This window comes from Myotis nattereri (genome assembly GCF_964212035.1).
Source record: "Myotis nattereri genome assembly, chromosome: X".
NCBI lineage: Eukaryota > Metazoa > Chordata > Mammalia > Chiroptera > Vespertilionidae > Myotis > Myotis nattereri.
In genome coordinates this window covers 121809617-121825906 of record NC_138078.1, presented here as the reverse complement: position 1 = coordinate 121825906, position 16290 = coordinate 121809617, and the positions used below count along the sequence as shown (strand labels likewise).

The 16290-nt window shown below is 38.3% G+C and overlaps 1 protein-coding gene across 1 annotated transcript; it reads left to right on the top strand.

The window, feature by feature from the left end:
• Nucleotides 1-11152: 11152 nt before the first annotated feature.
• USP26 (ubiquitin specific peptidase 26) lies at nucleotides 11153-13900 on the top strand (the record flags this gene model as incomplete). Its single annotated transcript, XM_081081219.1, has 1 exon — nucleotides 11153-13900. One exon carries the CDS (start codon nucleotides 11153-11155, stop codon nucleotides 13898-13900), a length of 2748 nt encoding a protein of 915 aa, XP_080937345.1.
• Nucleotides 13901-16290: the final 2390 nt, after the last annotated feature.

Below are 16290 nucleotides of genomic sequence, written 5' to 3'. Positions count from 1 at the left end.
CCGGCCAGGCTGTCATTCTTGATTTCTTAATATAAATTAAGTTGATTTGCCTGTGCTGTCTCAATTAATCATCATTAATGACCCTGTGGCTATAGCCAGAGATGAAAGTATCTCAGAGGAGTAAACATCTCCCTCTGGTAGCTGCCATCATTTCTAACCCCCTTTTTATAATGAAACAAAAAAAACAAAAAACGTTAGCACTGAAAATCAATAACTTGGCAGCAAACCACTGTAGTGCATTAGTTAGGACATGCCTAGTATTCTTGAGCACAGCCTCATTTTTCCCATACCAAAGAAATTCTACTTTTCCCATAACTCATTCTGCTGGTTCATTCAGCTTCTGTTCATGTTTTTCCCGCCCTCAGCAAGGAAGTAAATAGCCAGCATAAGCATCTATAAGTTGAGAACTTATTGGTTCCTTCTAGATGTGTGCTTTGTTTGCTTTCACATATCCAGAAGATATAAATGGAAATCCCCGTTGTGCCTTGGAAAAATTCCACCTAGAATCTGAGTTCAGGTCTTAGCCATTAGGATGTGTGCTTTGACAGTATGTATATTGTCATTTCTCCGTGGGCTTATTTTCTTCATTTGAAAACGAGGAGCTTGGACAAGTATTTTGTGGCACAAATTTCATGTTTCTCTATGGGAAATATCCCTCTCCCTCAGTGTTTGGAAATTGCTAAATATGTCATCCCTCAGCATAAATGAAAAAAATGCACTGGAAATTACTGAAAACAGCTGCAGTAGAAAATGCCTAATACAACTCATAGTCTCTGTCAGTGAGAAAATTGCAAGTTCCCAAGGAAATTCTCATGAATTCTGACCTTTGTCAGGAGACACGCAGTAAATCAATGTATTATTGATGGACCTGCTGTCATGAATCTATTTTTCTTTCCTTCTCTATACTTATATTGTGTCTGACATGCCCGGCTGATGCCTGCACAGTTACCCTACAGCTTCTCAGAGAAGCAAGCAGAGTAGGTGGGTCCCCAAATTCCACAGGTGTTTAGCTTATTGAGCACAAACAAGTAGACTCTAAGGAAAAGAAAGCAGCAATTCCACTGTAGTGTTGGCTTTAAATTAGCCCCTGCACTAGGGTATGTGGGCCCTGTTACATGTGTTCTCATGTGTCCAGTCAAAGGCATGGAAAAGTGAAAAATGCATAAAAGTATAATTATGAAATAGGGACATAAAAACAATCAAATCCAAATCCCTTTCAGTGGCTTCAAATTCAACCTCAAAGTAAGAACCCCTTTTTACAATTACCTTATGCCTGCCAAATCCAAACCCAACCCATCACTTCACCCCATGAACTCATTATTTGATTTAATATTCATAGAATGGGTATGTGGAATACTGGCTCCCCAAAATATCACTGGGACAGCATGTTTCCAAGAAAAAGCTTTCTGAGTTTACAGTTTACCACTGGAAGGGAGAACTCCATATTGACAGAATCTAATAGTTTAAGGAGAGGACGGGGAAGCCTGGGACATTGAGACTTCGAGGATTTCCCAGTGGGAAGTGGGGACTTGACTAGGATTGGTTAAGATCATGAGATGAAATGGGTTTGAACAGGTAGGCATGGCAGGACAGAGATTTGGAGACAAGAAGTTCAAAAGTCTAAGGGTATAAACTGTCAGTGGATGCTTTCTATTGAGTTACTGGAATAAACAGTAAAACTATTTGCAACTTGGATATTGGTGGGCAAGGGTCTTTGCAAATGGTAAAGTCATACTGATGACGCCAAAACCGGTTTGGCTCAGTGGATAGAGCATCGGCCTGCGGACTGAAAGGTCCCAGGTTTGATTCCGGTCAAGGGCATGTACCTGGGTTGCGGGCATATCCCCAGTAGGAGATGTGCAGGAGGCAGCTGATCGATGTTTCTCTCTCATCGATGTTTCTCTCTATCTCTCTCCCTTCCTCTCTGTAAAAAATCAATAAAATATATTTTTTTTTAAAAAAAGTCATACTGATGACAATGGAGGAACAGTAGACGCATGTTAAAGCAGACAGTAAGCTGTGTGGGGTATATGATTTTGGTTCTCAGTACCTATGTTCTGGTTTGCCTATGCTGTCTCAATTAATCATCATTAATGACCTTGTGGCTATAGCCAGAGATGAAATGTGCCCTGCTGCTCTTCAGGTGCTATGTAATTTAAAATTCACAGAGATGAGAAACAAGAATTGAGGGGAGAGGGATAGCTCTAGGCTGGGAGAATGATGAAGAACTTCATGAAGGAGGTGACATTTGAGATAGGCCCTGGTCATTGGTTTTAAGTTTAGAGCAGCGGTTCTCAACCTGTGGGTCGCGACCCCTTTGGGGGTCGAACGATCCTTTCACAGGGGTCGCCTAAGACCATCGGAAAACACATATATAATTACATATTGTTTTTGTGATTAATCACTATGCTTTAATCATGTTCAATTTGTAACAATGAAAATACATCCTGCATATCAGATATTTGCATTACGATTCATAACAGTAGAAAAATTACAGTTATGAAGTAGCAAAAAAAAATAATTTTATGGTTGGGGAAACCATAAAATGGTTCCACAACATGAGGAACTGTATTAAAGGGTTGCAGCATTAGGAAGGTTGAGAACCACTGGTTTAGAGAGTCTAAATGGTAACCTAATATTTCTTTTTAAAGACTACTTGGCTAGTCATTGCTTCCTTTCTTCTTTAAGTGTTCATTCAAGGCAAGTGAAGACTCCCATTTTTCCATAGTTCCTGGAGGGAAAATGGAAGCAGGGTCCTTGGATGAGGTTCAGCACATATTTTTTAAGGTTCCTGAGCCCTCTGAAGCAAAGTGGAATGTTTCCTTGTCTATGCTTTTTTATAAATGTAGCTCAAAACTTGAGATAGAGCTTTTTAGATCCCTGCCTTCTTTACTTTGCTATGGCCTCTATTAGCAGCACCACATAAAAGTCTCCAAAATATCAGCAGGGGGAGAAGAGGCGTGTGGTGGTTTGTTCCACTCTGAGGGACTCTGTTGAAGGATTCAAGTCCAAGCAGCTGCTCATTTTCTCATTTGAGCTTTATGCGTTCCTTTTCTTATCAAGATGACCAAGCTGAAAGCAGAACCCTGTTTTTTGTCAAGTGGTGGATTAGAGACCTCAGAAGCAAGAGCTGGAAAGCTCCAGACAACTGTGGAAGCACTGACTTTCTTTGATTTGCTCTCTCTCTCTCTCTCTCTCTCTCTCTCTCTCTCTCTTTCTCTCTCTCTCCTTCTCTCTCTCTCTCCCTCTCTCTTTCACACACACACACACACACACACACACACACACACACACACTTCTTCACACTATTATTTTAATGGCAGCGAAGGGGGAAAAGATGTAGTATGCAGAATGAAGGACCACTTAAGTAGGAAGATGAGTGAGATCACTTTTTAGGGGTTAGAGGTATGATTTAAGTTTTGAGAATCTGTTCTTAAGGCTATTTCAAGACCAGTTTTAAAAAACACAATGAACAAATTAAGGCAACTTTGTATTTCTTCTTGGTCAGGGAACTGATCCTTCAGATAAGACAGATTGGTATTTTGAAGGCATAATAAGGGATTTTCATTTGTGGTATTTAATACATTTTCCAGTTAATTTTTTTTCAAAAGTGGGTAAAGTTCCCTCACAGCTCTTACTAAGTCGTGTCATATATCTTTAACCAAGCTCAAGACGCATTGAATTGCTGCCCTCCTTACCTTGGAAAGGAAAATGCTATAGCTCCCCCTTGTGCTGTTTGAGACCAAAAACATCCAATTTATCCACAGCCACAGAATTCACTCCTTTAGTGTTCTCAAAGTATCTCCTCAAAACTTTTTTGGGGACTGGAATTTTGCTATCGAGGAAAGTGCCAGGGATTCAGCTAATCTTTTATAACTTATCCTTTATTTCACATTCTCCTACTATGTATCTGAGAGCCTCTTTCTTGGAAGGTCACACTTTTCTGGCAAACAGTTCCTTTGGGATGATTTTCTTCACAAAGTTATAGTCCCATTTTCTTCCACTTAGTATATGAAATCTTGTACCATTTCCTCTCCAAATAGGGGAATGGAACTTGTGTTCACTATTGCCTCCATCTTGCCCTCTCATGGGAACCATTTCATTCTGTATCATGACTTCTCAGTTTAAAAAGACACCAGTTTCTTTGCTTGTCCACCTCCAGAGTAAATATGTCAAGTTCCCTCAAGTCTCTGACACTCTAGTACATGAGTTTGGACTTAAACATGTTGGCTACTCAATAAGTATGTAGACAGGGTGTGAGATGCAATCACACATCTCTTTTTGAAACAATACCCCAATCTCAACCCCACAGTTGACTTGAACATAGGAGCAGGGGAAATGCCACGGTGCTCCCTAATGAATTTTCTTACTTCAAATAATCTTTGAAAGCGATCAATAGTTTTCACATGTGTAGCTATTTTTATATAATGTGGTTCTAGTTCCTGATTTGGCACCTTTACCAATACCCCAAGACAAAGGGAAAAGTCTCATTTTATAGGTCATTTTTCAAATTATGTAAATTAAATGCCGATTGTCATAAAGATTTACACAGTTTTGCAATTATATCTATAGGACAAAACATTAATGAAATGGCTTCATTAACTTCCTATGCATTTTAAATGCGATAGATAGTAGTCTTCACCTATTCAGTCTCCTGTCTTTTTTAAAAAATATATCTTATTGATTTTTTATAGAGAGGAAGGGAGAGGTATAGAAAGTTAGAAACATCAGTGAGAGAGAAACATCGATCAGCTGCCTCCTGCACACCCCTTACTGGGGATGTACCTGCAACCGAGGTACATGCCCTTAACTGGAATCGAACCTCGGACCCTTCAGTCTGCTCTATCCACTGAGCCAAACCAGTTAGGGCCAGTCTCCTGTCTTATATAACCTGGTCTGTGTGTCATGTTCAGTTTGATGTTCCAGTAAAAGTTCCATCCCATTTAATTTCACCATTTCCTGTCCTGACATCCATTATTTTAAATTTTTGGACAGTATTTTCTTAAGGAAAGTTAGAATTCTTTGGGCCCAACCATTGAAGAACTCCTACTTGTCCAACTTTATGATTTCCTTGACAAAGGAAAGTTTCACTCCACACAGACTGAAAGCAAACTCATTGTTTTCTGATATCTGTGAAGTTTGTGGTTGGACCATATGAAGCAGCAATGCAAGGTAGCACAGGCTAAGTGACAGTCTTATAAAAAACGAATGCTTTTTGAATTCTGAGGCAGGGAAAATCAGGCCTGGCAATCTTCTAATTGATGCAGTATTAAAGGAAGGGTAGAACTAAGACAGAAGTAGGGAGATTATTAGGAAATTCCATGTAGAGAGAAACTGCTACAAGAGTCCAGAAAATATCTGGTCTCTTAAATAACACTAGTTGAATTTTACTTAATATGATTTTTCCATGTATTGTCATTTTTTTGTATATTTGTTTTACAACCTATCTGAGGTCAGAAATATTTTATTGCTTCATCTTCGGATCTTGTTCATAGTCAGTCACAATAATTGACTAGGTATCATCAAATATTTTGGTTATTAAGTGAATAAACAAATAAATGCAGTACTTAGCAGAAAGTGTGGAAAAAATATTAGGAGGGTTGCAATTTGAGAAAAGGAACTGATTTCCACAAAGCCTCATTTATCATGATTTGAATGTAACAAATATGCACTTTCTCATGAGAGATCACTCTTTATTAATGAAATCATTTTTAACTTCTGGAAAATAATTTGCATTCTGGTCTCTTAATCAACTATGTCTTATTAATAGTACTAACAAAACAATTTTAAAAGAATGAAAAACAAACCAAAAAAAGCTGTGCCAAAACTGTCTCTCAGAAAAGGCTCAAAGCTTAAATAACTCCTGGGAACAATTTGCTAGCCTGGAGAATTCTTCTCATCTTGGTCAGGCCTCCTATGGAGAGATTTATGTGCAATGTATGTCAAGAGGCAAAGTAATGGCATTGCCCTGCTATACAATGACTCGGACATTTGCTGAGTGCAGAAATGCACCTTTAAACCAGAGAAAGATGCAGAGTCTGCCCTGATCCAATCATTTGGAAAAGGCATGCGCACTGAAGCTGGGACCAAACATAATGACAGGATTTAATTGCTAATGCTCTAGAGGCAATGCACCTCTTTATGTGTTGACCTTTGACCCAGACTTGGGAGAGTGAAAACAGAGCGTGGATGGTTTCCCTTCCCCCTCCTCCCTCTGATCATGTCTGTCTCTAATCCTGTCTACATACTCCTAGCATTCAACTTTCCACTCTCATTCTTATTAGTTACTTCCAGCTTTGTAGCCAGGGTGAGAATGAATAGAACATACGGGAAAGTAGCAGGAGAATTGGATAAGGAAGTGTACACGCAGTGGACAGATGCTTAGAAGCAGGGAGCAGAATTATAACTATTGAAATGAGAGCTGAACTCCTGGTAACCTGATTCTTCTACCCCACCCACCCTAATATTTCATGAGATGTAGGCCTTTCCATCTTTCCGTTTTCTGTTCCCATTTTACCCTTTCCGGTCCATATTTATAATCACTTCCTTCTCTACACCTTCATCTCCCTTTCTCTTCTTACTTGGTTATTTATGAATGGCAAAATCTCAAAGTTAAATTCAAGCTCTGCCTATTGCACTACTAATATCACTACTGCTGAAGTTTATAGTCACATAGTGCTCTTCAGTGGACTTTTAGAGAACTGATACATTTTAGTTTAAAACCTTCTTAAAAAGAGCAATCAAAGGAAGCCCCAAAAGCCTTTGGGTGATGAAGCAAAATCAAGCAGGTGATTTAAGCTTAAAATGTGCTAGGAAAAGTGAGCAGTGGTTAGATCCCTCAGCTGTGCATCAGCAAGATGTTTCTTTTCTTTTTTTAAAGATATATTTTATTGATTTTTTACAGAGAGGAAGGGAGAGGGATAGAGAGTTAGAAACATCAATGAGAGAGAAACATCAATCAGCTGCCTCCTGCACACTCCCCACTGGGTATGTTCCCGCAACCAAGGTACATGCCCTTGACCGGAATCGAACCTGGGACCCTTGAGTTGCAGGCCGACGCTCCATCCACTGAGCCAAACCGGCCAGAGCCAGCAAGATGTTTCTTAATCTTAATGTTCAGTGGGCTCAAGGAAGTCTCCTTTATTCTGGAATGGAATGTAAGCAGGTTGAACTGTGAAGAATGATTGATGAACAGAAACATCATTTTTTGATACATGTGTCTCTTAAATGTGTTTTTGAAGGCAGGGAATGGAAATGTCAAGAGGGCCTGAGATTATTTCAGCTATCATTAGCAATTACAATTCTTGATAAATACAGGTCAGCTGTGATTAAAAAATTTGAATGCAGACTGGAAGTGGTTCTGGGGTTACATGTTCATTTTCTCAAGTGATCAAAATTGGAACAATTAATACTTTTTTGTGTGGAGAGGAAATAGTTTAAACTATTACTAAGCATTAAAGTAGGACAGTGAGGACTATGTATAAATAATCCAGATTTCTTGAATTTGCAGTTATGCTTGAATGTTTTTTCAGCCCCATTTCCACCATGATAAATATGATTGTCTTCTCACTTTGATTCATGTACACTTTTGTGTATGGATGGGTGCAATCCCTACTTCCCTGAACATAGCTTAATAGATAAAATATTTGATAAAACAAAAATTTCATTAATTGATTCCACGAATTTTTAGTTTTTGATAATTTGGACAGGGTCTAAGCAGAAGTTTCCTTTGGTATTACTCATAAAAACCAGATTTGCTGAGCAAGTTAATAACATAGACAAGATTTAAGAAGAATATTTAACTATGTGGGAGGAAACATAACTTCTAATCAATTCTTGGTCACATGCTTTCTGATATAAGCATTTGTTGTGCTAGGTGCCAACCTATTTATTAACTCAGATTGGTTCACTACTTAGTTATCCAGAAATTTTTAATTTTGAGTGATTAAGACATTAAGTATATCTGAACTTCCCCCACTGGTTTGAGTATAGGGATTTAGCTCAGGTTATGTGGGCCCTGTGGCCAGACCTAGCTGTAGGAACCTCTCTAATCTATATATGATGGGCAAGAAATTGTTACTTATACTTATTTTTGTCAATGAGCCAGATACTCTAGAGTTGACCATGGTGTCTGTGGGATATTAGTCACTAATATAACTTTTTTGGAGTCACTAGGGTGTCCTATAGAGGGCTAAGTGTGAAGAAGCAGGTAGTGGGGAACATTGATTTTGATACCTCATAGCCTAAATTTTTGAAGGATCTCTAAACAATGTCTTTTTAACATATGTGTTCAGTGCTCAATACAAGTGGGCTTATTTTTGTGGCCTTTGGAAGGAGCCATTGTATTTTAGGGAGAAATATTCATCACCAACAGGGTGATGTATTGGTTGTTAGGGACAGCAGTATATCTGAAGTCCATTTTCATATCTTCCTAGAAAATTCAGGGCTTTGGAAATAATTCCTTTACTTACTTAGTACTCAAAAATCTGTCCTTGTCTTGAACACCTTGTTACATATGTTTTTGGAAAGCTGGGATATTTGGCTGAAAGTTTTCTGTATATTTTTGACCATGTTGAACATTTGACAAACAGAGTTAGTTACTCATTGTGGGGCCTTTTTTTTAACCTTTTCTGGAACACTTAGTGGTTCTACCTTGACTTTTTACATGTAGGATGTGGTGATCTTAGTCCAGTGTCATGGTGCTGTTCCTCATAATCTGATTGGACTTTCTCTTTTCTTACATCAGTGACTTGCTGTCTTACTGTTCCCTTTTACTTACTTTCTGTTAGGGTGATGTTAGGGACCCCATCAGATACTGAGCAGAATTGTCAGATTCATCTGGCTTGTCCTGAAGCAGGCAGTGTACATGGAAATGTTAATATGCAAAGAATTGAGGTTACAGATTTATCACTTAGTGAGACTAATGAAATGTTGCTAAGGGGAAGATGAGTGGTGTGTTTGCAAAGCCTAAGAACTTATTTGGAGAGTTCTTGGACTGAGATTAGAATGCTTCGAGTTCTCATGCCAGAAATGACCCAATTCAGGAAAATTTGATACACCCAACTTGTTGGCATATATGTCTCACTGGTGGTTTGAAGGGAAGGCAACTGGGGAGTAGAGAAATGGTATTACTTCAAGAAATTGACCTACTCTATCTTGTGGAAGGTGAATACCAGGCACTTTATGTTAGTTGCAAAATGTAACCAATTGGTGGAGAATGTGGAAGCAATTCTGGCCAATCAGAAGAACAATGCTAGACTCTGATTATGAAAACGGTTACTTTACAGTTGAATTCCATGTTGTCTGGAGCGCAAAACAGATCTCACACTTACTTGCCCAGGTTCTGGGTAAAATGCCTTGTATTTACTTGTCCATGGATGGCTAAGTATGTTCTGATGGTGTTCACATAATAATTTATGGAAAAGAGATTATGAGACCTAAGGCCTGCTAGAAGTTGTTGCATATGATTTTCCAATTTGCTTATGTTTGTGGTCCAGGTATACTATAAAGCTTCTTGACAGTACTTGGAATCTACTGGTGATTCTACTTTAGACAGGTGAATATGAACATACTTGAAGGTATGAGAAAAGCAGGACCAAAGATCCTGGAGATGGTCTGTTTAGTACATATTTTACCCATGTTGAGCACAACCAGTTTACTTCTAGGCCATACAGTGATGCATTAAGGAACAGACAGTAGAAATATGTTAATTAGGACTTAGTAAGAAATTTAGGGATGTTTGAGTGCTGACTTGGTTTTGCCCCTGTTATAAAGGCCAAAAGGATACCAGGCCATTGACTTCTTTCCTTTTTTAACCTGCGGAATTCTTCACTCTACATGGGTTATACTGACCTTGAAACTTTGGACATACCTCCATAGTAACAGTGAAGGCAACATTTGAGCCAATAGGAAATTCTCCACTCATCACATCCTGTTTTTATAAATCTTTTATACTTGTGTTTGCTTATTCAGTAGTAAACCGTAGTAAACACAATCTTGAACTGATTCTCGGTCATCATTTTACTTTCAAAATTGTGATGAGTTTTTCATGGTCTTGCTCAGCATGACTTCAAAATTTTAATTTCCCGGCACTTATCATGAAAATGTGGATATCTTAGACCATACCAGGTCATCTTAGCGTGTGGGAGCTAGAGATAGCCTGTTCTTTAAAACCTGCTTTAAGCAGTGATAGTTTAGGATCCCACATGGGGTAGAGTGTGTAGACCAGGGGTGGGCAAACTTTTTGACTTGAGGGCCACAATGGGTTCTTAAACTGGACCGGAGGGCCGGAACAAAAGCATGGATGGAGTGTTTGTGTGAACTAATACATGTTAACACTGCTGCTGGTGAAGGAGCGGAGGGGAGAGCAAGTAAACTGAAAGGTTTTGGGTTTGATTACTGGTAAGGGCACGTACTTAGATTGCAGGTCCGATCCCCTGTCATGGCATATATGAGAGACAGCCAATCCATGTTTCTATCTCATCTCATTTCATCTCTCTCTCTCTCCATTCCTTTCTCTCTAAAATCAATAAACCTATCCTTGGGTGAGGATTAAAAGTAAAATAGAGATATTCATCTGTTATTGGGTTGAGGGCCACATAGTGCCTCCCACTTTCTTATTCACTTGTTATGGTTACCCTGTAGGGTCATTCTATGACAGGAGGATTAATATATTATATGCATACACTTGAGACACTGTTCATTATGCTCTTCACCTATGTATTGAAAACCTTCCAAGTGTTTAATTATGTCAGTTGAAGTGGGGAAATTAATGCAGAATTAATTTAGTATTGCAGTGGAAAAGAGATTTAGTGCATAGGAGTAGAGTTGAATTCTAGCCAAACATTTCTCTGATAGATTAAATAATTTTTTCTTAATTGTTTTTCAGCAGTGACCTTACTTTGGGAATCAAGACTCTGCCCTCATGCAACTATGGACAGCTCTTGAAGGATATTGGTTTTATCACTAAAGATGTGGGTATCCAGAACCTGAAGAGACTCTAGTATAAAACCAACACTAGAAATAGAATTACTCTGTATAGAGAACTAAGGTACCATTGCTTTAGTGTTGTCTCCAGAGGTGAATTTGCAAAACAATTTTGGAACTTCAAGTTTGTCAATAATTCAGGATACGTATATTTTATAAAGAAAATATGGCTGCTGTAACAGTACATGGTTTTGTTCAAATATGGAGCATGGATACTGGGATGTCTAAATTGAGAGAAGCATTTATTGAAACAATGGAAAGAAAGAAGAAAGCTAGATTGGTGATTCATTTCAGCACTGGAGAATATACAACTTTTCAGCTAGGTAATAATATTAAAAACATAGTCTTTAGATCCTATGGAGAAAATCAAAATTACCTGCATTTAACTTTCCAAAATAATAGCTTCTTGTTTATTAGAAAATTATGCTCTAGAGACGCTAAAAATTTGACAGTGTTCTTAGAGAGAGTCCATCAAAATAATTTTCAGTCACCCATGAGAACTGATATGGGTAGAAGTGTCTTCGCCAGCACAAAAACACAGAAGAAAATCAATAAAACTTTATTTGACAAAATCTATCAGAAGTTAGTAAGTGGATTTTTTGAGCTAGGAGAAGGAAGTAGTACACCTGACCTTCAGAAGTTGCTTTTGGATACATCAAAATTATCAATGCTTACTTTCAAAGAGTTATTAAAGGAGGGATTGAGGAAGAGAAAAAGGATGGCATCATCTGATTCTGATATAGATGGGAAATGTCAGGAAGAGGATAATTCTGTAAGAAACAAAAAATTCAAGACAGATCCCTTGGAGTATGTAATTGATGATGAGAAGGAAGAAATGTGGTTGAAAGAGTTAAAAGAAAGTAAATTGGATTATTTATTCGAGACCAATTCTACTGGAAAACCTTTCCTAGATGGCACTTGTTTTCTTCAAACTCTCGCTGAGAAAATATATTTGATACTTCTATTGAAATCATTCTGTAGTGAGGATGATCCAGAGTGGGAGAGACTCAAGATGACCTTTGACTTTTATCCAGAGAAACTATGTCAAGGCCTCCCCAATTTGGGAAACACCTGTTACATGAATGCAGTTTTACAGTCACTATTTTCTATTCCATCCTTTGCTTATGATTTACTCTATCAGGGTTTCCCATGGAGTGAAATCCCCCTTGATGCTCTTAGCTTGTGCCTGTCACATTTGCTTATTTTGAAAGACATTTATAGCATAAAAACCAAGGAGAGATTACTTGTCAATATTAAAAATGCCATTTCAACAGTTACAGAGATGTTCTCTGACAACACACAGAATGATGCTCATGAGTTTTTAGGTCACTGTTTAGATCAGATGAAAGGCAACATGGAAAAATTAAATACAATTTGGATGGCTAAAATTGAATCTGAAGAAGATTCACCCAAACAGTTTTTTGCTGACAATGCTGTCACCAAAAGGCTTGTTTGTCCTGTCACCACTAATTTTGAGGTTGAGTTGCTGCACTCTATTACTTGTAAAGCCTGTGGTCAGGTTGTTCTCAAGACAGAAGTTAATAATTATCTCTCCATCAACCTTCCCCAAAGAACAAAAACACATCCTTTGTCTATTCAATCTACTTTTGATCATTTCTTTGGAGCAGAAGAGCTTGAGTATAAATGTGGGAAGTGTAACCACAAGACTTCTGTTTTAACGCACAAATTCAGTAGGCTACCCAGGGTCCTCATTGTTCATCTGAAACGCTATAGCTTTAATAAGTTTTGGTCATTAAGGAAGGATGATCAGGAAGTCATTGTTTCTAAATATTTAAGGGTGTCTTCTCATTGCACTGAAAGTACCAAACCACCTTCTCCCTTAAACGAAAATGTACATATTAGGGATTTCCATTTGTTAAAATTCTTTCATAAGATTAATTTTGAAATCCTTAAGTCATTGACACCTTCAACAAAATTGACCTCAAAATCCAAGGATTGCTTGGCTCCACACATTGAATCAGACAAAGAGTCTGAACCACCAAAGGACCAGATTTTTGAGTTAAGCAAAGAACAGGAGCAAAACAACCTGGGAAAACACTCTGAACTGACTACAGCAGAGTCCCTCTTGGTAAACGCAGGATATGACACAGCCATTGAAAAAGAGCCATTAGTTCCAGGCTTAATGAGGAATCTGGAAAATACCAACCTTTCTGTGGTCTGTGAAGATGAAGGTAAACCCACCAGTGGCCCAGACACATCTGAAGAAGTTCATCTTCAAGAAGTCCCTAGAAGTCCAAAACGAAAGAAATATGAGAAAGCCAGTATGTTTGCAGCTGTTGATAGTGTCACGGAGACTACTGAAGATTTTTCTGAAGATGAAAAAAACAAAATTTCAGAAGAGTTCTCAAATGTGCCTGGACAGACTCCGCAGTTTGAAAAGGTGAAAATCTATGAAGAAGCCCTTTGGCAGGCACTGCTTCAAAGGTTTCCGAAGACAGATGCCCAGTGCCACACAGATAACCTTACAAGACCTACAGAATTAAGTCTCCAGGAGGCCAATGTGAATTCCCGCGATGCATCGGGTTCCAATAAAAACCTGGGACGCAAAGACTTTTTAGCTACAAAGAAGACAGAAGCTGAAGCCAAGAAACCAAATCCCAAGATAACAGATCGTTATGCTTATCGACTCATTGGTGTTATTAGCCATCTTGGTAATACCCTAAATTCAGGCCATTATATCAGTGATGCCTATGACTTTGAGAAGAAAGTCTGGTTCACTTATAATGATATGCAGGTATCAAGTATCCAGGAAGTTATAATGCGGGAGTCTAGGCTTCGCACTGGGTACATGTTCTTTTACATGCAGAATGATATTTTTGAAGAGCTGTTAGGAAGGGAAGAGAACTCCCAGCCTCATAGCACAAAGGCAGGGAAGACCCATCAGAAAGAATAAAAAGGACAAACTCCTAGGTGCACAAATCTGCTTGACTGCCTCACTAGCTCCCACGTCTTCCGTGGAAAGAAAATTCTGAGCTTTAGCTGAAGATGCAGAGGCAGTTAGCATCTAGGACCAAAGTTCAGGCAGAAACACTTATGGCAGATCTCCATTCTAATCCTGATATAGACACCTTAATCCCACAGTTCCAGTTGCTAAACATCCTTTCCTGCTAGTAGACTAGAATTGTTCTTTCCATATTCTAATGCAGTGGATTCCAAGTGCAGTCCTTGAACCAACAGCATCAAGCGCATGAAGGAACTTGCTGAAATGAAAATTCTTATTCTGTTATAAAACTACTTATTCAGAACCTCTGGGGGATGGGATGGGTAGCAATTTCATGTTGAGAAAGTAGGACAACCACTACTGTAGTGTGTACAGCATATTGGTGTGCTTTGATGTATATTTGAAATGTTTATATTTGTAATGAGGTTTGACTACATCTTTTTGTTTATTCATGTATGTATTTTCTTTGGAAACCTGTTAATATCAAAACACACACACAAAATTACTCTTCTGCTGATCATACTTAGCAATTTGATAGAAAAGTAGATTCTGGATTCCTGGCAAAACAAGATAGAACAGTTGTTGAGGTCCTAGCAATAAAACAGTAGTTGTTGGGATCCTGGCAATAAATAATAAATAAAGAGGGAAAATTATGAATCCTTTTGGGCATATGCAGATGAGACTGAACACCAAGTCAAGTCTCCAAATTGTTTGCTAAAGACCTCCTTTTCCTCTATGCCAAAGGGGTTATATATCACTAAGCTTAAACCTTGAGGATGGAGAAGTTGATCCGCCCTCAAGAAATTGACCAACTTTTTCTATTTGTCTGCTAGCAAGCTGTTCTTGGTTAACTGAGCCCATTTTGCCATTTTGGTCTTCTTAGAGGGATGCTTGCATTGCCTCAAAGAAACATTGATTACCAGAACTTTAACTGAAGCTTTGAACAATCCTCTTCATTTGACACTGTAATCCTAGTTCCATATTTCTCTTACTTCTCTGTACCTTATAACATGGTGGCCTTGTTCCTTCAATGAGCAAGGAGTAAATGCTTTATTTTAATAAAAAATGTTTTATTTCAGAGAGAGGAAGAGAGGTGGAGAGAGAAATAGAAACATCGCCAGACATCAATACATGCTTTAAAATGGATTTGTAGGATTTGAAAGTCTTACTTGTGACTGATTTGATATATTGTCAAAAATGTGCACCTGCATATGATCTGCTTCTGGGTGAAAGTCTCATGGATCCTGGGTTGGCCATATTCTGTTAGAGTTCCCTGTGATTCAGAGATTGAATAATTCTGATATTAAACATGTACCATCTCTGTAACCCAGACATTCCCTGCCTTTCAGGCAGTGAATCTTTAACAACTTGTACCTTTGTTATGAACAAAATAATTGTAATAAGGGGCTATCTCACATCACACTGAGGGATTGAATTTTGGTCCTACCTTTAAAAACATGGGTATCCCTCCTTGCGTATGGGATATGGCCTTTACTAAGCCAAGAGCTTGTTGATGTTTTTAATCACAAAGGCCTTTAAAGGGATGCACTGGAATTTAATGGTGTGAGAAAGTTAGAAAATGCCCTCTGAGGGAACACCAGATTCCAAAGTTTAGGAATTCTACTGTTCAGGGCATGTATCTAGAAGGTATGAATGGGACATTAAGATTGATGAGGTAAATAGGAGTTTCCTAGATTGAATTAGTCACTCTCATGGAAGAACGTGTTGTAGACACAATAATGAGAGATTTGTTCAACCTGTGTAGTACTTCAGCAGCTGGACTGGTTGAAGGATAAGACTGAAGTTATACTTAGAGGAGGAGAGTGACAGTTTTGTTTCTCAAATTTAAGCTTTTGACTTCTCTAGAATAGTTAAATCTGAGCCCAGTTACATAGACATCAAAGTAGGAGTTTTGGTAAGAGTGAGGGAAAAGTCATTTTGTTTTGAAAGGAAAATGAAGATGCCAATATTTTTAAGAGATTTAAATTTTTTTGGTGTGGTGTATAGAGTCCTATAGATACTGAACATGCTGCTCTTCAGTGTGTAGCACTTACAATGTAGGGCAAATCAAAAGATTAAGAAGATGGTTGGGATACCCATGAGAGGGAGGATCTGTCCTGGACAGATAGCTTGGATGGAATTCATCATTGCCCTGTGAGAAGAAATTCTGACTGTACAATACAATGAGTGGCTATATACTATTTACTGCTTTTATTGTTGTTTCAAATAAAAGATTAAAATAATTCAGTGACTCAGTGGTTATTTATTATGGATTTTAATTGTTCTCTAATTTACAGATCAGGTTTCTAGGTGATCCATCGCTATAAAAACTTTCTTTGTCA